The sequence below is a fragment of the Hemicordylus capensis genome, chromosome 6 (assembly GCF_027244095.1).
Source record: "Hemicordylus capensis ecotype Gifberg chromosome 6, rHemCap1.1.pri, whole genome shotgun sequence".
In the NCBI taxonomy this organism is placed as follows: domain Eukaryota; kingdom Metazoa; phylum Chordata; class Lepidosauria; order Squamata; family Cordylidae; genus Hemicordylus; species Hemicordylus capensis.
Window position 1 is genome coordinate 99,615,304 of NC_069662.1, and position 21,791 is coordinate 99,637,094.

General features: G+C 44.0%; 1 protein-coding gene across 8 annotated transcripts in view; it reads right to left on the reverse strand.

Annotated features, from left to right (window-relative positions):
• Positions 1-2,437: 2,437 nt before the first annotated feature.
• The window catches only part of FYCO1 (FYVE and coiled-coil domain autophagy adaptor 1), a 118,679-nt gene continuing 99,325 nt past the window's right edge, over positions 2,438-21,791 (reverse strand). For 7 of the 8 annotated variants that reach the window (XM_053259589.1, XM_053259588.1, XM_053259592.1 and 4 more), the window contains 4 exons: positions 12,631-12,726; positions 10,686-10,896; positions 9,270-9,379; positions 2,438-5,527 (listed from right to left, as the gene is read on the reverse strand). In XM_053259589.1, the coding sequence (XP_053115564.1) occupies positions 5,452-5,527; positions 9,270-9,379; positions 10,686-10,896; positions 12,631-12,726 (493 nt within the window). In that variant the 3' untranslated portion in view covers positions 2,438-5,451. The remainder of the gene's footprint in view (positions 5,528-9,269; positions 9,380-10,685; positions 10,897-12,630; positions 12,727-21,791) is intronic. The other variant, XM_053259593.1, reaches the window with a different exon arrangement.

The following is a 21,791-nucleotide window of genomic DNA, read 5'->3' on the forward strand; positions in this document are numbered from 1 at the left end:
TACTCCCCTGCAACTGGTATTCAGAGGCATCCTGACTCTGAGGCTGGAGGTGGCCTATAGCTCTCCAACCAGTAGCCGTTGTTAGACCTGTCCTCCATGAAAAACAACCGCTTCACAAAACTGCTAGTCAGACGTGATGGTCGCATAGTTTCTCAGCAGAGATACAGGGCTAGTTTTACTGTTTCACTCAGTAAAACATTCACAGCTCAGGTCAAAAACATACTCACATATAACTAAAAGCTGCAGCATTCTGCTAAAATGGCCTTTACCAGAGACCTTTGTCACTATTCATGTAATCCTTTGCATGTGGTTAGAGGAAGAAAAGTAGACTAACTTTAAAATACCCTGATTTTTGTAAGCCACTTTCATTATAACTGCATGTTGTTCAGAACTCTGAAGCTCGAAAGCAATGTAATAAGATGATATCTGGCTTTTTGAGGGTTCTGAGGGTTATCTACATTTCTGAGGGTTTCTGAGGGTTATCTACATTTCGCCACAGGCTGGTTATAATCTTTTCATAGTGTTCCCGTATGAGTCGCTGAACATATTCCTTCATCACTAGTGATGCTGCAAAACTCCATGAGAAATGGGTTGGGGGGCTGTGTTAGGGGAACCCCTAGTCCCCAGTAACCTTTCGCCCCGTTATTCCCCATTACAATGATTTTATTCACTTCTGTTCAGCTTGAATGCAGGCACTGTTTATACAAAGAGTTGTGAAGATCGGAAATCACTCCAAAGGAACCAAACACTGGACTTGCTGAGAGATCCATGAATGACCTTGCTGGGTGTAAATTGTAGCTTTGAAAGTTAGATTAGGTGAAATCCCAAATTCCCCATTAGTTATATTCATTAGGGCCTTTGCTTAGGAGAAATGCAGATACCTTCTTATGTATACTATTGTTGCAATCCTCAAGGCCCTGGCAGCCACACTCAGTATAACTAAAGAACCCCATTGTAACCCTACCCCTACTCTCCTCCACACCTGGTCTCTCCCACTCCCACATTAATATCCATAAGAGATTGAAATGGCCAAGGGGCCAGGAAGGAAAGCAACACTTATTTTGACATCTATTTCTCATCAGTCAAGGCTAAGAGAAGATGGCAACAACCATTTGAAACTTCCCATACCAAGCCATGGGGTGCTGGAGTTATATGGGCCCTTCGAGTTATCCTGGAAACCAGTCTGGCTGCTGCATTCTGCACCAACTAGAGTTTCCAGAGTATGTACAAAGGCAGCTCCACAGTAGACAAGCCTGGAGGTTACCAGCATATGTACCACTGTTTCAAGGTCATTTTCATTCTAGAAATGGGTGTAGCTGACGTATCAGCAAAGCCACCCCCACCACCCCCCGCTCCAAAACAGGGAAGATATTTAGTCTCCACCTTCTTTGTTTCTGTGGAAGCCAAATTCATGCAAATGTACAGCAGAGTCCTACATGTAGTTGCTCAGAAGTATGTTGCACTGTATTCAGGGAGGCGTACTCTTCACAGAATTGCAGCTCTGGTGTTATTTTAGAAACAAAACAAACCCGAACCCAGAATACTAAGAGGAGAAAACATGGAATTCTGGAAAATGTGCCAAGATTAGTACTGAGATGAAGGGCAAACTGGAATGGAATGCAGTAGGGATTGTTGGTGCAGATATACTATGAAGTGAAAGAAAATGGCAACTCTGCACTTTTGATAATAAGACTTATTTGGCAAGTATTGGTTTGTTAGTTTTCAGTGAGCACCACAAAACAAAGATGCTGTAGGTTGTATCCAAAGCAAATGAATCCTGACTAAGCACCACTGAAATCGATGGGACTAAATATAGAGGCTATTCGCATGCATGTGCAAAACCCAGACTAAGGGAGCCCAGCCCGGTTTTGCAAGTGTGTGTGAAACGCTGGGATCGGGCCTGATCCTGGTGGCTACAAGGTGGCAAACCCACCTAAGTAACCTCTCTCTAAAAAGAGGTTAAGAGAGCGAGCGCTCTCTTAAATCATTTGTCAGTCGCGGCTGCTTGCAACTGACACATGATCAGTTGCAAAGGACGGATTGTGGGGGGGATCCCCAAAATGCACTGTGCAATCATGTGGTGCATTATTGGAGCTCCGGGGGGAGGGGCGATGCGCGGCTGTGAGTCCCAGCACCCTGACCCTCGGAGCTGCTGAGCGAGCCACCGGTCGTCTGGGTGGGCAATCCGCCTGCCTAGGGAACGAATGGAGATCGTCTGCGGGGAAGACAAGTTAAACCCACCTTCCTCAAAGCCCTCCCCAGAGCTCCTCTCACTGATCATGAGAAGAGCTCCATAGTCTCACTGACTTCAGGAGTGCTTAGTCAGGATTCACTTGCTTTGGATACAACCCTATGTTCATTTGTAAAGAGCATGGTGAAAACCTTGTCATGAAAGGTTTAAAATACAAATGGAAGGGGAAAAAAGCATCCAGACATCTTTTTCTTTCACCAAATATATTTAAAATCATACATATAAAGCACAGTATCCCTTTCATATTAATTCAAATCAAAAACAGCTTTGCAAGGTTGTCATTCTCTCCAAAACCCCATAGCAAAATAGATTAGAAAACCACAGCTAAAACACTACATGGATTTCAAGTCAAAATCCATTTTATATTGCACAGTCCATGGCAAACAGTATTTCAGTTTTTCATGTGAAAGTCCTATTGCTTCAGTTCAAAGTAAAACACACTCCTAGCACTTGAAGAATAATGAGATGGCAATAATTCAATAATGAGATGGCAAATGCATAATTCATATTGTATTGCTTCTCTGCAATACTTCTATTGTGTTTTCTTCTTAGCCAGGGGGCTTGCATGCTGGATGAACACTTTCCCCTTGCCCCACTGCCCTGATTTTACCCAGTACTCAAATCTGCCCCAGTATTTCACAGCAATACCAGCACTGTACAGATAACTAAGTCCCCCTTTCTGTGTCACATAGCCTTGACTGACAGAACATGTACACAAGTGGGGCAGTGAGGATGAAAGCAGAAGAATAATGGTAGCATACTGGATGTTCTGCCTACTAAAAGACATGATTTATTTATTTATTTATTTTTATTTGACATATTTATATCCCACCCAAAATGTATGTCCCTGGCTGGCTTGGTGTTTGCTCTGATGGCAATGGAAATGTTACCACAGCTCTCTACTGCTGTAGTACAGAGCTGTAGTAACAGGTGATGTTACTACAGCTTTGTCCTGTACTGCTGTAACTTCCATTCCTCACACAGTTTAGCACCCTTTTGCTAAAAGAGGAACCAGATTATCTTCCTCCTTTTCCCATCATGCATCATTAGCATTAAGGATAGGATAAGGTTGCCAGCAAATTTACAATTGGGCCTTTTAAATTAAATTGGACAAATAAATTGGAGACAGTCTTAGAACTGTATGCTTTTAGAAAGCAAAACAGCCCAAGCTTCTCTTCCTACACACCTTTACCATGGCAACTTCTTTGCTGCTAATATGGGAAAAGGTTTAGTATAAGCTTAGCAAGTATATATAGCAAACAGGACTCAAGCAGGATGCAACCCAAAACCTCCTGGCTGTTGTCATATAGAGGGGGGGGGTCTCATCTACTCCATACAAAATATTGCTTAACAAAGTGCCACCTTCTACATGCTCCTCACAAATTGCATGACATATCCATAGTTCTCCATATTTTCATAGCAATGTTGGCCTTGGCACTGGAGCTTAATGGTCTGCAGGTGGAAATTTTCAAAGTTCTTCAAGTGTACAATTTTATAAATACTGATTATTCTCCACAGGAAATCTGTAATTCCTGTGATAATTCTTTCTAGCCAGAAAGGTTTTTATAACACATTGGGAAATTTTGCAAAATAGAACCATTTCAGTTAGTTGCTTACAAAAACAGAATGAACGCATTTTGTGTTTTCCTGAGAAAACAACTTAAGAAATTGTTTTAGAGGTATAAAATCAGTTTCACTTTACTCATTTACTCACATTGGGTTGCATCCAAACCCCATCTTTCCTCTTGTAGTATCTAGTGTTCATGTGGGGGTGGGTGGGTTGTGCAGTTTTTGTCAGTATCTTCTTTCCACTCCAACCCCCTGCATCCCCTGGACATATGTACCAGAGGGTCCTCCAACTCTCAGGAGCAGATGCTTGAGGGTGCAGGGGACTAGGGAAGGAAGGGGGAAATCAACGAAAATCATGTGTCTCCCCCAACCCCAAATGTGCAAGCACTAGACAGCACCATTATTTATAAAATCACAACTGCTCATATCCTTGCCTAAAGGTGCATACAGACATACCTTAAAAATAGGACTTGTTCAGATTTCCATCCCCTTGGGGTGAGCCCAGCTTTCACTGGCCCTTGCTGCAAAAAGGACAGATGCGTGTGCCACTAATTTGAGTGCTGATTCAGTCTTAAGACTTGTTTCCCCCAATCTTTAGGCAGGCTAAGCATTTTATACATATATCTGCATGTGCATGTACTCAGTTAAATGTACATTCATCCCCTTTAGAACACAAGGAAAGCAAAAATAATGTTAAACTTGATTCCAAAAAGTTTTTTGAGGAGGGGGAGTAATTACTCAAAATAGTACTTGTGACATCACTAGTTTCAGCCAATCAGCACTACGCATCGCTTCTGCTGCAATGGCAAAGGACCAGTTTCCCCCTGAGCTTGATCTGGAAAAGAAGAGATGCCATGTTTGAGGTGGGGTGGAGCGGAATGCAATGAATGCACTTCCAGAGTGGATTTGTCACTCAAATTATATATATCTGTATGCACCTTTGCTTTGTGTGAAAATGTACACAAAAAGAGTGACATGCCTATTTCTGAGAAAATATTTCATTGCAAAAACTCTGCGAGTGGGCTAGAGGTTGTGCATGGACAAAATAGCATCTGATGAACTGGATCTGGAGAAACAAAATATATGGGGGAAAGACTGAAACTAGGGATACAGACGGTCAGAATAGTTATGTACGCTTCTGACCTAGACTGACTAAATCCAAAGCAAATGAACCCTTTGAAAAATGCGTATTTTGGATTGCGAACTATTTTTGCATCAAATGCAACACTGCATAGTTTTATTTATTTTTGTTTTTTGTTTCAGTAAACAAAATGGGATGCATCCAAAGAAAGTGAATCTGGATGAAGCCCTACTGAAAGAAACAGGCCGTAAGTTAGTCACCACAAACGTGTCTCCATCGATTTCAGTAGTGTTTAGTCAGGATTCACATTCTTTGGCTACAATCCAATGGCTTTTGAACAATTGGCACACAGTCCAGAATTGTTAGTGTTCCTATGAAAGATCTTTCCTTTATGTTTGTACCTACAAATAGGCAAAGTTAGAATTATTGCATAGCTCCAAAGGGGCTTCAAACACATCTGTGTTTTTAGTGCTTATTTATATATAAATAAGGTTTCTTAAAAATATAATTTTAAAAAGATACAATATATAAATATTATATATATGAAAGGCTATGGGAAATCACTTCCGTCATAGATCACAGGGTGCTGAACAGTTAAGTGGAAAAATACTTTTTTTGAGAGAAACCTGTAGGGGAAAAAACAACAGAAGTTAGTTAGTTAGTTGTTTATTTACAATCTTAGATCAAACAAAAACAACAGAAGAAAACATCAGATGAGTTTAGACTGTAGAGGACAATAATCCTGTAAGCTACGATTTTTTAAAAAAAGTAACATAATCCCCCAAATCAATGAGATTTTAGTTAGCTGTAACTACATTTTCCTAATGGCTGACATGATGAGGAAAATTACTCAAAGTAGTACAGTTAAACTAAACTAAACTAAACTAAACTAAACTAAACTAAACTAAACGACACATTAGGCAATGCTAGTTGGACTACTTTGAGTAATTTTCCTCATCATGTCAGCCTTATTTTCTTCTCCTAGCACCCATCATTTGGGGTTTGGAGGCCCTCAGGGGTTGGCTATGAGCCCTCTGATGGCCTGGGCCCCTGGGCTATGCCTGGCCTGGCCAACACCTGGAGTCTGCCCTGATTTAGAGAGAATAATAAATAATTTTGTCTGTCTGTCTGTCTGTCTATCTACCATATTTCTGTACCACCCAAAACTTGCATCTCTGGGTGGTTTAACATTAAAATCAATTAAACAATTAAAATAATTTAAACATTAAAATCAGTTAAAACCCAACATTAAAAGTACTAAAACTATAAATCTAATTAAAAGCCTGGGTGAATAAATGTGTCTTCAGTGTCTTTTAAAAAGTTGACAGAGATGGGGAGGCGCTTATTTCAACAGGGAGCATATTCCAAAGTCCAGGGGCTGCAACAGAGAAGGCCCATTCCCGAGTAGCTGCAAAATGAGTTGGCGGCAGCCACAAGCAAACCTCTCCAGATGATCTTAACGGGCGATGAGGATCATGGTGAAGAAGACATTCTCTTAAATACCCAGGGCCTAAGCTGTTCAGAGCTTTATAGGTAACTAGCTTAACCTGCGCAGAGCATCTGCGAGCTAGTACTTGATTGCTCCCCTCACCCCCTGCCACAGCCTCCCTCAACTCAGAGATCTCTCCACCCTCACCTGAGCTGCACTCCTGCTCCTCCTCCTCCATTTGGTTGCTTCCATCCCCCTCACCCCTCTTGGTTGCGGCTGCAGTGTTGCTGGTGCTTGTTGGTCAAGCTGCAGACCCCTATCCCAAGAGACCTCCCCACCCTCATCCCACTCCTGCTCCTCCCCACAGGAGCAGCAGTGGTTGACCGGGCTCTTCCTCGCTGCCAACACCACCTTGGCTGCTCATTCCCCTCAGGCTGCTGAGAGGCCCGGGCCTGTCCCTTGCCTGCCTGCCTCCCCCAAACAGCAGCAGTGGTTGACTGGGCCCTTCCTTGCTGCCAATAGGTGCTGATATGGCTGCTCATTTCGCTCAGGCCACTGACAGGCTTGGGCCCATTGCTTGCCCTTCCTTCTTTCATTTCCCACCTCCCTTCTTTTTCTCTCTTTCTCTCTCCTCCACTCGCTGTTCCCCTCTTTCTTCCCCTCCCTTCTTCTCTCCCTCTTTCTCTCTCTCCCCCCGTTTCTGAGTTAACTGATCTTGTTCATCTTGTTTCCTTATCTAATTCACACAACAGCAGCCTCTTTCTCCAGAAGGGGCTATTTCCTCCCTCACGACCCCTCTCTTCACAGACCGCTGCCCACTATCCTTTTATATAGAGAGATTCCTCTCCTTTACAATCAAGAACATCTTCCGACCAGTAACAGTTGCATTCCAACTGACCTTAAACATCACAGGCTCCTCCCCACTATCTGCATATGGAATTCCCACTGCCCAATTACCATGATGCTTCTGCTCTCACAGGCTTCTCCTCCCTATCTGCATATGGAATCTCCACTGTCTAATCAAAATGGTGCTTCTGCTCGCAAACTCTCACGAGAGCTGCTACACACGGGATTAGCCATGGGTATGACTTAGAGAATTATATATAGATAGATAGATAACCAGAACCTTGCATTTTGCCCACAAACTTATCGGCAGCCAGTGTAGCTCTTTCAACACTGGAGTAATATAGTCTCTCCTAGCTGACCCAGAGACCAACCTGGCCACTGCATTCTGTACTAACTGCAGTTTCTAGACTACGTACAAAGGCAGCCTTACATAGAGCACATTGCAGTAGTCCAGCCTGGAGATTACCAGCATATGTACCACCATTTTGAGGCCGTTCATCTCAAGAAACAGATGCAACTGGCATATCAGCCGAAGCTGATAGAAAGCATCTCTGGCCACCGCCTCAACCTGAGACACCAGGGAGACATTTGGATCCAGAAACATCCTCAGATTGTGTACCTGTTCCTTCCGAGGGAGCATGACTCCATCCAGAACTGGGAGATCAAAATAGCCTCTCAAGTTCCAACCCCGCACAATAAGTACCTCTGTCTTATCTGGATTCAGCACGTATAGCCTAAGAATAGATCTTCAAATGCACTCTATGTAATAATCTGTTGGATTCGAGTCAAGTTTTTCTCCACTTGCGCTCTCGTCATCTATCTTGCCGCTTCAGCCCCCGTAGTTCTTTCGTAGACCAAGGAGTCAGTTTCGAAGCGGGTTGGAGAGGATGCTTAGGAGTGATTGTGTCCACTGCCCTGGTGAACTGATTGTTCCAATTCTCCACCAGAGTATCGACAGGATCACTGGCAAAGCTAAGACTAAATCCCTCCAAGGCTTCTTGGAATCCTATTGGATCCAATAACCTTCTCGGATGGACCATCCTTATGGGCCCTCTGACCCAGCAGAGGTGAGATGTGGTCGTGAGTCCAACCTTAACCAGGTGGTGGTCCGTCCATGACAATGGGGAAATCACAGAAGTCCCCACCCATGGAACACCACTCTGTTTAAAGTGAAAGACCAGATCAAGTGTGTGACCAGCAATATGCGTCAGTCCCGAGATCACTTGGGATAGGCCCATAGTTGTGCTATGAACTCCTGAGCTACCCTGGACAAATTGGTCCCGAAGTGAACATTGAAGTCCCACAGCACCAAAAACTTGGGAGACTCCAACACCAAGCCCAAGACCAAGTCCGTCAGCTCAGTTAGGCTCTGTTGGGTAGCAGGGTGATCAGTACCCCAACAGAACTCCTAGTCTATCCTTGGTCCCCAAACTTAAGTACACACATTTAATATGGTCAGATACTTCAACAGGATCCTGGCAAGGGAGATATTGTTCTCATAGACCACAGCCACTCCAACTCCCCGCCCATGTCCCCTCCCCTGCTCCTCAACAGAGTATCCTGCAGGGAGAAGTTGGGAGCAGGCTGGGCCACCAGCCTTCCCCAACCAAGTCTCTGTAATACATACCAGATCAGCCCCTTCATCCAGAATCAGATCATGGATGATTTCAGGTTTATTCTGGACCGACCTGGCATTACAAAGGAGCAAGGCGAGGCTCTGTGGGTGGTTGGCATTGCTTTCAATGTCAAAGAGCTGGCAGGATAGCCAGAAGGGGAAACAGCAATTAAGTTTCTGATTTTCCTTCCCCTGTAACAGCCTTCTATTCCCCACGTTACTTCTTCTACTCCTCACAACCACTGGAATAGCTGCACCATAATCAGTGGATATACCACGTCTTCCCATCTCCAGACAGACCCAGGCACATTAAAACTAAACTCACCCAGGATTTCAAACAGAAGCCAAATTAAAATACCCACCCACTTTTACACACCCACAAAGAATCCTAAGCCAAACAGCCTATTAGCCTATTTAGCATCTATTCTACAAAGGGTGACATTCTATTTATTTCAGTCCATACTCCAGTTGCACTTACCTTGAGAAGGTGTTGTCAAATACAAGTATATAGATCCCAGCATTTCTAACCTTCACCTTCCCTCTGATTGTTTCATTATGAGAGTTACACCGAGTCATAGGAATAAGAACCTGTAAAAGTCACAGAACAAAGCTTGAAATGGTTTCTGCTTGGAGGAACTTTGTATCTTTCAACTGAATCAAACTATCTTTGAGTACAGTTCTATACATAGGTACAGTTACTCACATGCTCAATACAGGATCCTGTAAGCTATGATATCAGGTACAGCAGTACACTTCCTATCTGTGCCATGCATTTGAGGGGCCTGTATCCACATTCACTTTTTGTCCAGCTACACGTCCCTGTCCCCTTTACCAAGCCTGGCTAAGCTTATCGGGTCCGGCCTCAGAGCAGGGACAGGGAGGGGGTTGAGCATCACCCTGTGCCTCCTCGGTCCCAGGCTGCTTGCTCCTTGTGCCTGCCGCTCTCTGGGGGCCCCCGATTCCACCAGCCAGCCTCTCGTCCCCGGCCAGCTCCTCATATGCCTCCTCACAGGCTATGCATTGCCCGCCCCCAATTACGGGGCCAACGCCCCTCTTTATTACCTGTAATTGATTACCCCTTTCAGCTGTTGCCACGGCCTCTCCCCCTTCTCCTTCCTCCTGCTCAGACCCCCTCCCTTTGGGAGGCATGCTGCTGATGTTATCTTCGCATGCCTCTCCTTCGGCCTTTTCAGGGCTCTGTTCCTCCTCCACTGGAGCTGAGTCCCTGCCCAATGGCAGTCTTTCCGCCACTTCTCCTCGGCCGCCACCCATCCCTGTTCCCTCACCACTCTGCCCTCGAAGGTAAGGACAGCAAGCCTCGCCGGACACTTTTAAAATGAATGCAGGTACAGTCATTCACACAAGAACATGTACAAGTGTACAGACATCTGTACATTCAAGATGACATGAAGGGACCATTCTGGGCAGACCTACGGGGTAGAAGGCTTCTCTAACCTTGCTTTCCCCCCAGACAATACTCTGCTGCTTGGTGGGAGTGCGCTCCACGCTCCCACATAATCAGCCCTGCTCCATGCAGTGCAGAGCAGGGAGGATTGCTCTGAGGCCAAGAATCCCACAGTGCACTGGGGGATTCCCCAGGAGACGGGTGCTCTGGGAACCCATCTCTATGTCAGCGCAAGCTGCAAGCAGCTCGCGCTGACACATGATTCTGGAGCTGATGCTCTTTACCCCGGCTACAAGACGGATGGCAGCGCTGGGTTTAGTGCCACAGCACTGCCAGGATCTGCACAAATCCTGGCAGTGCTCATGGGCAGCCAAGCCTAGGCTTCTCTGCTTAAGCCTGGGCAATGTCTGAATAGGGCTATAGTTAAGATCAGTGCCAAAGCTAGCCCAGTGAAGGAAACCAATCCCTTAATAAAGGAATCTGCCTCACTTTGCACTGATCCCATGGGGTCTCTTCTGACTCTTGGTACACCACACTGAATTTGATGCTCTTTGGGTCTGATGAAAACATCCAGCTTATTGTAAGGCCAGTTTCCTCCACGGTGATAGGAATAATGCTGTAGGTGTTTGACTTAATGAACAGCTCTCTGTTAGCTTCTCCAAACTTTAAGATATCTTCCACAGTGAGAGGCAGCTTGTTCCTAAAAAGGTGGGGGAGGGAAACAGGTGAGAGTGCCAGATTTGAATGATAACACACATGAGCATAGAAAACAAGAAATATGGAGGCTCCTTTCCTTCTTGAGGAGCATTCTCTATTATAAAAATTCAGCATTTCAGGGTCCCTTCACAAGATTTGGAACAGGGTCAAGTCACTGTGTGTCTACTTCCTGTTTTCACAGTGAGTCACATCGCCTGTTTTCACAGTGAGTCCCATAGCCTGTGAAAGGAAAACTCCGTTTTCTAAAAAGTATATAAACTGGTTATACAAAGCAAGGTCTAGGTCCTGCAGGATGTATGCTCCGTGAGCTCACATGTTATGGGACTCATAGCAGAAACATGTATTGGGTTCACTCCTTTCATAATGCGTGGTGACCCTAAGCCAACTCCTGTAAGATTGTTGCCCATTTAAGGCGCTGTACAAGGTCTTTGCACGGATCATGTCATTCATTTATCATGTTTACATCCCTCCTTTTCTTCAAGGAACTTTGGATGCTATAGATGGAGTCATCCCACCCCCCCCCCCACCCCAACAGCCTGCCAGGTAGATCAGGCTGTGACGCAGGGGCTAACATGATGCACAGAGTTACGCCTCCATAATGCTGCACCCTGGGGCTGCTGTGGACTTCAAAGGCAGCCTTGACACTGTTCAGAAGCAGCGTTTCTGCAGGGTTCCCCTGTCGCGAATGGGGAAATCTGAGGAAACCTTCCTTCTGCAACTGCTGCTTCTGAACAGCGTTGGAGCTCCTGAAGAAGTCTGCAGCAGCTCTGGGTACAGTGTTACGGAGCTGTTATGCTGCGAATCATCCTAGCCAGGAGCTGTCCAAGGTATAAGCTTTGCTGCTGAGCAGGGATGTGAATCCATCTTTCCTTGGTCCAAGCCTGACACTCCATCCACTGTATCACCGTGGCTCTCATTCATGTTTCTTTACTTCATCTACCTACTCTCTCCTTTAACAAGGAAACCTTAACTGAGATCTAAGTATCCTCTTTTACCTGCAGAAGCTGGTTTCTGCCTGCAGAGCAAATATTTTTCCGTATTCTTGCAAGACTCTCATGCAAAGAAAATCAATAAACACCCAAATAATTGCTTGTGTAGATAAGCAGCCTGTTTCACACAGCTAAACATGCACATAACCTGTGCATGGAGCGGATGTTTTTCTTTTGCCTGCAATCCTCTGGATTTCCACCCTACAGCATCAATCCGTGGTTCCACTAAGGTCACATGCAATTCAATGGGGCTAAACTAAGATAAATGCCCTCTGAATCCCATTCATGTCCTACTTTACCAGGGGGGGTTGGAACTGGTTTTTCTGTTTCAGCTGTTGACAGAGCTTATGATGTGATGATCCAGCAAAATGGTTAAACCTCAATTCTAATGGTGAAGAATGAAAATGAATGTTTTATAACACCTTGGGGAGTTCAGTAAGTTTACTTTCATTATAGTGCTTTACCATTTGGCAAAAGGAGCAAACAGGCAAGTTAATTTCCTTCTGTCTACCACATAGCAAGCACTGCAACATTTCAAAAGTGAGATGACATGATTCATCAAGTCTGCATTATCTTAGATCTTCCTTTAAGGTTAAATTTTGCTTTAATTACATGCAAGCAACAACCTCAAAAGTACATTGGAGTCCTGCCTGCTCAGACATGCAGGGCACAAATGCAGGCTTTATTCTTCAAAAACTTCTAGAGCCTGAGCAATGGATTTTGCTTACATCAATTCTCCTGACTTCAGCAAACATATCTCTGCATCCTGAGCCATTTGCAATTCATCAGATTCATCAAAGGTTGAGGAATTATAGGTGCTGTTTCTGGGGCAAAGAGAAAAGGAGGCCATTATCAAACATTTGATAATTGTTTATTTTCCAGAATTGTACATTTCAACCGCCAGTATGTATTTATTTATATATCCCCTGCCTCTCTTACAAAAAGGAAATCTGGAAGCTTACAAATACAGAACAAGATTAATGAAAATGCATCTGACAAGAAAACAACGGCAGCACAGCATGTCAGCAATAAGTCCTTCAGCCAGTAATCAAACTGTACAGTCACCAAAGGTTACCAAGAGCCTGGGCAAACTCTCTGTTGGTTATTTCAAGCAGCACTGGCTGCCTGATAGGAAGTTTTCCCCTTCCTCTCCCTCCCTCCCTCCTCCAGAGAGGGAGAGAAAGGGGAAAACATCCTATCAGGCAGCCGGCACTGCTTGAAATAACCCACTTTGCGCGTGATGTCGTCAGGGAGAGAAAGGGGAAAACATCCTATCAGGCAGCTGAGAGCTCGCTCGGGCTCTTGGCAGCCCAGGCCAGGCCCCCTTTGTGCGTGATGTCATCAGGGAGAGAAAGGGGAAAATGTCGTATCAGGCAACCGGCGCTGCCTGAAATAACAAACAGAGAGTTTGCTTGGGCTCTCGGCAGCCTGGGCGTGGGAGGGGGGAGTTCGCTCTGGGCTCCTCTGGAGCCTGAGCCACGCCCCTCTGTGTGTGACATCATGCGCATGGGTGCATCTGGAGGGTGCCGCTGAGTGGGGCCAGCCCCAGGCCGCCGTTCGGCTGGCTCTGCGACTGAAAGAAATATTTCACATATGAGCTCCCACCAAGAAAGTGAATTATCAAAACTAGCAAGAGAGTCAAAAACCTGAATATTAATCCAAATGAAATTACATGAGAGGTCTTTTCATGGTGCATGACTTGCAGCCAAAGAGTATGCATGAAAAAGGTTCCACTAACCACAGAGAAGAAGCAAACAAGCAACTCTGTGTAAAGGAGTCATTTACATCACAATTTAAGGCTAAATTACCAATATCACTGTAATATTATCCGCTTTTCCCAGCATGGGTAAAAAGGAATGCACCACATATTTGCAGATTTTATTTGCAAAGTGCACAACAAATAAGTCACAGTAGACTGCCAAAAGTACGCTATGGTAACTCGGGATCTGTATAACTCCCTTACCACTTGAAACAGCTCCACTAGATGGCACTGTGTGGAAGCAAAGATAGCAGGAGAAATAATATTTCTGCTCAGAAGTGACCTTGTCCATCAGCTAAGTCATCTCTGTATTATAAAGACTGGGCTTCAATGGGCAGATGTACCAGCAGGAATTCTCTGAGGACCATTAGGAAAACCTCAAGAATCAGGATCCCCCAGTAACTGGAGTTACTAGCAATTATCAACCTAGCAATTATGGGGAGACATGGTAGAGGTTTATAAAATTATGCATGAAATAGAGAGAGTGGAAAGAGAGAAAATTGTCTCCTTCTCTCACAACACTAGAACCAGGGGTCATCCCAGGAAACTGATGGCCAGGAAATTTAGGACCAACAAAAGGAAGTACTTTCTCACACAGCATGTAATTAGCTCATATCATCAGTAATACCATCAACTCATCGCTAAGGGAGGGTAGGATGCCTTGTTTGAAGGAGCCAATGATTAGACCACTTCTTAAGAAGCCTTCCCTAGATCACTCAGCAATGGATAATTATAGGCCGGTCTCCAATCTCCCATGGTTGGGCAAGGAGATTGAGAGAGTGGTGGCTAACCAACTCCAGCCAGTTTTGGAGGAAACTGATTATCTAGACCCATTTCAGACTGGCTTTAGAGCAGGCTAAGGGGTTAAGACAGCCTTGGTCAGCCTGATGGATGAACTTTACCAGGGAACTGACAGAGGGAGTGTGACTCTGTTGGTTCTTTTGGATCTCTCAGCATTCGATACCATCAACCATGGTATCTTTCTGGATCGCCTGGGGAGGATAGGAGGCACTGCTTTGCAGTAGTTCACTCCTATCTCTCAGGCAGATTCCAGATGGTTGAGCTTGGTGATGGTTGCTCTTCGAAATGGGAGCTATTATATGGAGTCCCTCAGGGCTCCATTCTGGCACCCATGCTTTTTAACATCTACATTAAACCACTGGGTGAAGTCATCTGGAGATTTAGCGCAGGATGTTATCGGCATGCTGATGACACCCAAATCTATTTCTCTTCATCATCATCATCATCATCATCATCATGAAATGGCATTCATTCCCTAAATGCCTGCCTACGGGCAGTAATGTGCTGGATGAGGGACAACAAATTGAAGCTGAATCCAAGCAAGACAGAGGTGCTCATTGTGGGGGGTTGGAATTTGAGAGATGAGTTAGATCTCCCTGTCCTGGATGGGATTACACTCCCACAGAAGGAACATGTATGCAGCTTGAGAGTGCTTTTGGATCCAGGCCTCACCCGGGTATCCCAGGTGGAGGCTATAGCTAGGAGTGCTTTCCATCAACTTCAGCTGATTTGACAGCTGAGTCCATTCCTTAAAGAGAACAATCTCAACACAGTGGTACATCAGTTGGTAACCTCCAGGCATAACTATTGCAATGCGCTCTATGTGGGGCTGCCTTTGTACGTAGTTCGGGAACTTCAGTTAGCTCAAAATGCGACAGCCAGACCACCCTCTGTGGTAACCTGGAGAGACCATATTATGCCTGTTCTCAAACAGTTGCACTGGCTGCCTATATGTTTCCGGGCAAAATACTAAGTGCTGGTTATTACCTATAAAGCCCTAAATGGCTTAGGTCTGGGCTACCTTAGAGAATGCCTTCTTCTGTATGATCCCCATCACATGTTGAGGTCATCCAGAGAGGTCCGTCTGGTGGCGACTCAGAACCGGGCCTTCTCTGTAGCTGTAGTTTGGGCTCTTTGTTGGCCTTCAAGAGAGTCCTAAAGACTTGCTTGTTTGGCCTGGCCTTCCAAGGTTTTTAAATTGCTTTTATGTATTTGTAATTGGTTTTAAATGGCTCTGAACTATTTTGATTTGTTTTTATATTGTTTTAACCTGTTTTGTTTTTATTTATTTATTTATTTATTTATTTATCCATTCATCCATCCATCCAGTTTATATACCACACTTCCAAAGTGGCTCAGGGAGGTTTACAACAAGATAAAAACAATTAAAACCAGTTAACAGTTAAAATCAAAACTATAAAAACAGAATAAAACCAATTAAACAATTCAACAGCTAAAAAACCCTGGAGAACCAGGGCAACCATTTAAAACAATTAGAAAACAAATTTTCAGTCATTTGAAACCCTGGAAGGCCAGGCCAAACAGATAGGTTTTAAGGGCTCTCCTGAAGGACAGTAATGATATTGAATTACGAATTTCTGCCAGGAGCACATTCCACAGCCCAGGAGCAGCTACAGAGAAGGCCTGCCTCTGAGTCACCACCAGACGAACCGGTGGTAACTGGAGATGGACCTACTCAGATCACCTTAACGTGCGGTGGGGATCATGCAGAAAAATGCTGCTTGTTGTAGTATTTTACTTGTTTGCACCACCCAGAGCCTTTGGACAGGGCGGTATAGAAATGTAATAAACAAATAATTAATCTATGGAGTTCTTTGCCATGGGATGTGGTGATGGCCACTAGCTTGGATGGCTTTAGAAGGAGCCTAGACAAATTCATGGAGGACAGGTCTATCAATGGCTGATGGCTATAGGCCACCTCCAGCCTTAGAGGCAAGATGACTTTAAATACCAGTTGCAGGGGAGCAACAGTAGGAGAGAGGGCATGCCCTCATCTCTTGCCTGAGAGCTTCTCAGAAGCATTTGGTGGGCCACTGTGTGAAACAGGATGTTGGACTTGATAGGCCTTGAGCCTGATCTACCAGGGCTGTTCTTAAATTCTGTTTCTCAAATCTTCTGCAAATTTTGACAGTGTATTTTCTGGATGTTTGAATATTCATTGAACATTTAATATTCAACATATGTACCTGCCATCTGAAGATTATGTAGATAGTAGGCATACAGTTTCAGTTTTAGACAGTATTTGACATGCAGCAGTCAGTATCTTATATCTATCTCTGAAAGAGATGGAAAAGTTATGATCGTTATAGATTCATAACCTGAGTGCCTGTGGGCGAGTGGGTGGTACTGGCAGATGAGGTAATACACAGATACTTTGGTGATCAGAACATCTGGAAAGAAACCTAAGGGGCCAACCCCTCAAACTACCCCCAAGTAAATCAATGGGATAGAATGTTTGTGGGCTCAGGGTAGTTAAAGGACAAGCAGGTGGGCTGAGCAAATGGAATTCTGTGGTGGGGGGGGGAAGCAGGGATTGAACAACAACAACAAGAGAGGGAAATTTCTCAGCTTGAACAATAGTTCCCCAAGACAGTCGCAAAATCTTTTTTGGAGGGGGAGGTACTAAAATTCTTAGTTTTCTCACCATCCATTTCACACCATTGTGTTTCTGAGGGGAAAGGGGTTTGACATATACAGTAAGCTATTGATATGTGTTAATCTCACCCTTAAATAAAATAAAAACAATGACAAATATGTGAACTCTCTTGAACAACCAAGGGGGAAGTCGCACACTGAGGCTGCATTCATACAATTATAAGGATCCTGGTTAAAAACTTAATCATGATCAGGATTCAATCCTAGTTATCAATCCTGGTTAAATCCTGGTTATTGGGAGCAGTCTGACCAGGATTGCCCTGAAATTCTGTGTTCTCACAATCAGTTCTTCAGGGTCTGCTGATCCTGATTAACATTTTAACCAGGATCCTTGTGGTTGTGAGAAGATGATCTGAATATGTTAATTTGCTGATCACCGTGTTTGTGTGTTCGCAGGGGAGCACACACACACACACACACACACACACACACACACAACAACAACAACAACAACAACATTCACCACTAGATATAACCTATTCCATGATTCCTTTCCCTCCCTACACCCTTAACAAATATTGATGAAAACATTAAACTGGCCTCTCATTAGTCATTAACATTTGAAACTTAAGGGCTGGATGAAAAGGAGATAGAACCAGGGGCGCAGCAAGGTTGGATTGGGCCCAGAGACAGGATTTTAAAATGGGCACCCCCACAAAGTCCAGGGCCTCCACACACCCCAGGCCCCCAAGGATTTAAGTCTGATATTTCAAAATAAGTATGCTGCCTGGAAATACATTTCACTGAATACACACAAGCACACTTCACAATATATAGTGATATACATTGAATACTATATATTTGTGCTACTTTTAATGCCTAGAACACACTAGAAACACTAATTATTAAAATTGGCCCCTCGCTGCAGATTAGCAAAGGAGACTGTCAACCATGCAGTGTGAGCCTATGTATGTTTTCTCAGAATTCTGAACAAATTCAGTAAAGTTTGATTCCAGGAGGTTTTTCACACAAGGCTTTTAAAGAGAGCCAGCGTGGTGTAGTGGTTAAGAGTGCTGGACTAGGACCGGGGAGACCCGAGTTCAAATCCCCATTCAGCCATGAGACTTGCTGGGTGACTCTGGGCCAGTCACTTCTCTCTCAGCCTAACCTACTTCACAGGGTTGTTGTGAGGAGAAACTTAAGTATGTAGTACACCGCTCTGGGCTCCTTGGAGGAAGAGCGCGATATAAAATGTAAAAATTAAAAAAATGTCCTTTAACACACATCTCCTCTGGAATGGAGGTGATGCATTCACATTGATGTGTTTTAGAAAACCAAAGTAACTCCATTTTACTTAGAATACCTCACTCTAACTTAAAGCAACCCCAGCCCAGCTCAGTGACATCACAGCCTCACATGATCAACGTCATTATCTCTCTCCACTAAATTGTATCTATGAAACTTGGTTCTCACAAGATTCTCATTGTTCTTTTGCTGACAGTTAAGAAAACAGGATGTAACCAAATAAGGAGTGATCACCAGATGAACAATGAATCATTCGCATGTGTACTAGATACTTAGTCCACCATTTTGTTGCCATGTATACTATGTCTAGGGTATCAGCATCATTCAGATTATTTGTATAAATGTAAGATGCACCTATAACCAATTTGTAATCAGTTTGAGAGCGTAAAGCCCTCTGATTACCTGTTGCAACTGCAGTGCAATAAATTGCCTCAAAAGAGATTCCCACTGTGTCTGTTTGATTGGCTAAAAGGCGGACCCAGGGACGAACTGAATTCACATCAACATATTGGCCAGATTTACCCTGAAGTCCCTGTGAGTTATTGGGGAGCAGTTCACACGCAATTCAGGTTTTTCACTGCTCGTTAGAGTATAGCCTGATTTATATCTGGAGTTTTTAAAAAAATCCACTATTTTGCATTGGTTCTTTGGGACAACTTCAATTTTGCAGTAAAGCCTTCCAGTAAACTTGCAGTAAAGCCTGCTGTGTGTAGAAGTCCCAGGCAGTGTGTGGAGAATTGCAGCCTCAGGCAGCAAATCTAGCTACATTTAGCTGGAAGTACATTTCACTGAAACCTAAAGGACTTACTAGCAAGGAAAGCATGCCTACTTAAAAATAAACTCCACTGCATTCAACTGTCTGAGATCCTTTCCTGGTAAGTGCATATAGGATTGCACATGCTCAGGGATGTAAAGCAAACCAAACTAATTTGTGCTCCTAGCACAAGAGCGGCAAGAGAAGGTGCTCTCTAGCAGCTTGCAGGTTGGCTGCTTAGATTGCCGGCCAGGAAGGCTGGCTGAGGGCCCTTGGGGCTCAGTGGGTGGGCAATGGGGAGTCATGTGACATGTCTCTGGGAGGGCCCTTCGAGGCAGTGGGCCCCCAGATGACTGTCTCCCTTTGTCTAATCATAGCTACGCCCATGGATAGAACTGATGAGTGGACCCCTCCACAAAGAACGTCCAGGGAAAAAAATGCATATGAAGTAAGACCCAAGTTAGAATACAGACTCCTGTATCTGTTGCTAACTTTTGTTTTTTCACCAGCTTAGCCACAGGCTGAAGTAACACATGCATACCAGGAATATACCATATTTCCCTGATGCCAAGACCAGTTTTCCCCCAAGTTATTTGCTGTTAGAAATTGAAGGGTTGTCTGAAATTTAAAGTCCTCCTTCTTTTAGGTAAATACACGTACAACCTGTATTTAACCTGTATTTTAAAGCGGGGTCAGATTAAATTTAGAGTTGCCTGCTATTTGGGTAAATATGTTACTGCACTGTTTTGTTGCATGTTCGTACATGCTTGGAAATATTTTCCAACATGCAGTCGCATTCAGTGGAAGACAAAGCTTTCCCCCCTGCATGATCAGATCATCTGCAATGATTATTTATGCATTCGTATTGTCCTTACTGACCCAGCGTTTGGGAAATGAACATGTCAAGACATTCTAGGTATCTGAATACTTTCCAGTCATGTTGAGATGTTTCATGCATACATAAGCAAAACTAGCCACAGTCTAAAATGTCAAGCCCAACCAATTGAAAAGAACAGGTAACAACAAAGAGTCATGTGGGCTTGGGGTGGGGGGGAGAAACCTCAATAAGTCCTATCACAGGAAAAAAATCACATAACACTTTATCAAAAACGAGACTCATAAAAATAGGGCAGCACTGCGGTTTATCTGAGGTGCCATTCTCACTGAGGTGGTAAACCGGTATCTTGATCACATCATTGCAGACTGCAGGCAGAGGCTTATAAGACTGAGCATAGCGTTTGATACAAAATAGAAGCACAAGGTGAATTCCCTCCGGTTGCTAGCAGCAGATTATGGTGATTTCACCACCACATTTCACTGGAGGCAAGCAACACTAAAGTTTTTGAGACATCAAGCTTTATATGGATAAATATGCCCTAAGGAGAGGAGGGAGGAGGCAGAAGAGCCTGGTGAACTGCCCACCTTCCAGTCCGGCTCCCACTGCTCCAGCAGAGGTAATCCACCCTCCCACCGCAACTGTTCCCTAAGGGCTAATGAAAAACTATCTTGCCCTGAGGGGAGGAGAGAGAAGGCAGAAGAGCCTGGTGAACTGCCCACCATCCAGCACCTGCTGCCCCTCCCTTTCCCAACTGCCAACAACTTCAAGATGGCCAAAGAACCATTTTGCCCTGAGGGGAGGACAGACCAGGCTGTCAGATAACCTGATTTAAGGCTGCAGCATGAAAAGATCTGGCTTTTAATTTATTTCTTTTGTTATTATTTATTTAAAATATTTATGCCCCACCCCTCCAGTACACTATTGTTCGGGGCAGCTCACAACAATAAAATAGATACGATATACAATAAAAGTAATAAAATTATCCAAATTGAGTAAACAAGTTAAAAAGTCAGGTTAAAAACCACAATCAGTATTAAGTTCAAATTAAAAGTTATTTTAAAGGCTAAAAATGAAGAATTATAAAAACTAAAAATGAAAGAACCTACCAGATATGGATACCTACCAAAGATGGAGCCTTAAAATGTTTTTCTATTGTTTATTTTACTCTACAACTTTTTCATTAATGATTATTTTAATATTTTACGGTTTGCCTGAAAAGCCATAATGAGATGCCTAAAATAAATACATAAATTAATATGTTCCTGTGGCACCTTAAAGTCACACAGGCAGTGAGGGGCAAATGTGCAGGCCCTGCTATCTCTCTGTTCCACCACATGTGCAGTATTTCTGGACTCAAGAGTATGTGAACTGGGCCTAAGAGCCTTTTCACATGAGACACTAAAAGTAACTTCGAATGTGTTTATTTTCTCACTCCTGTGCATTTAACACCTACATTATATAAAATTCAACAGGTGAACATTTTATTTTCACCCACCACTTCCCCTCCATATTGGGAAAAATCTTGTCTGTTACCATTTCTATCGGTCAGGCAATTGCTAAAGGCACAGGAGTCCTGTCAAGGAAAAGAAGATAGTAACCTGTATCTACATTGCAGCTCCGTGTGCTTATAACACATTGCAGCAGTGCCCAACTGAAAACATGGACTACCTTTGGACATGACGCCAAAACGGAGGCAACTGTGCCAGAGGTTTTTGTGGTCGTCCGAATGCGTGAAACAGCGGTTTCATCACACAACTGACCCGAGGTTTTCAACCCCAAACCATAATCGGAACCTTCAGTTTGTAGTGAGTTTCGC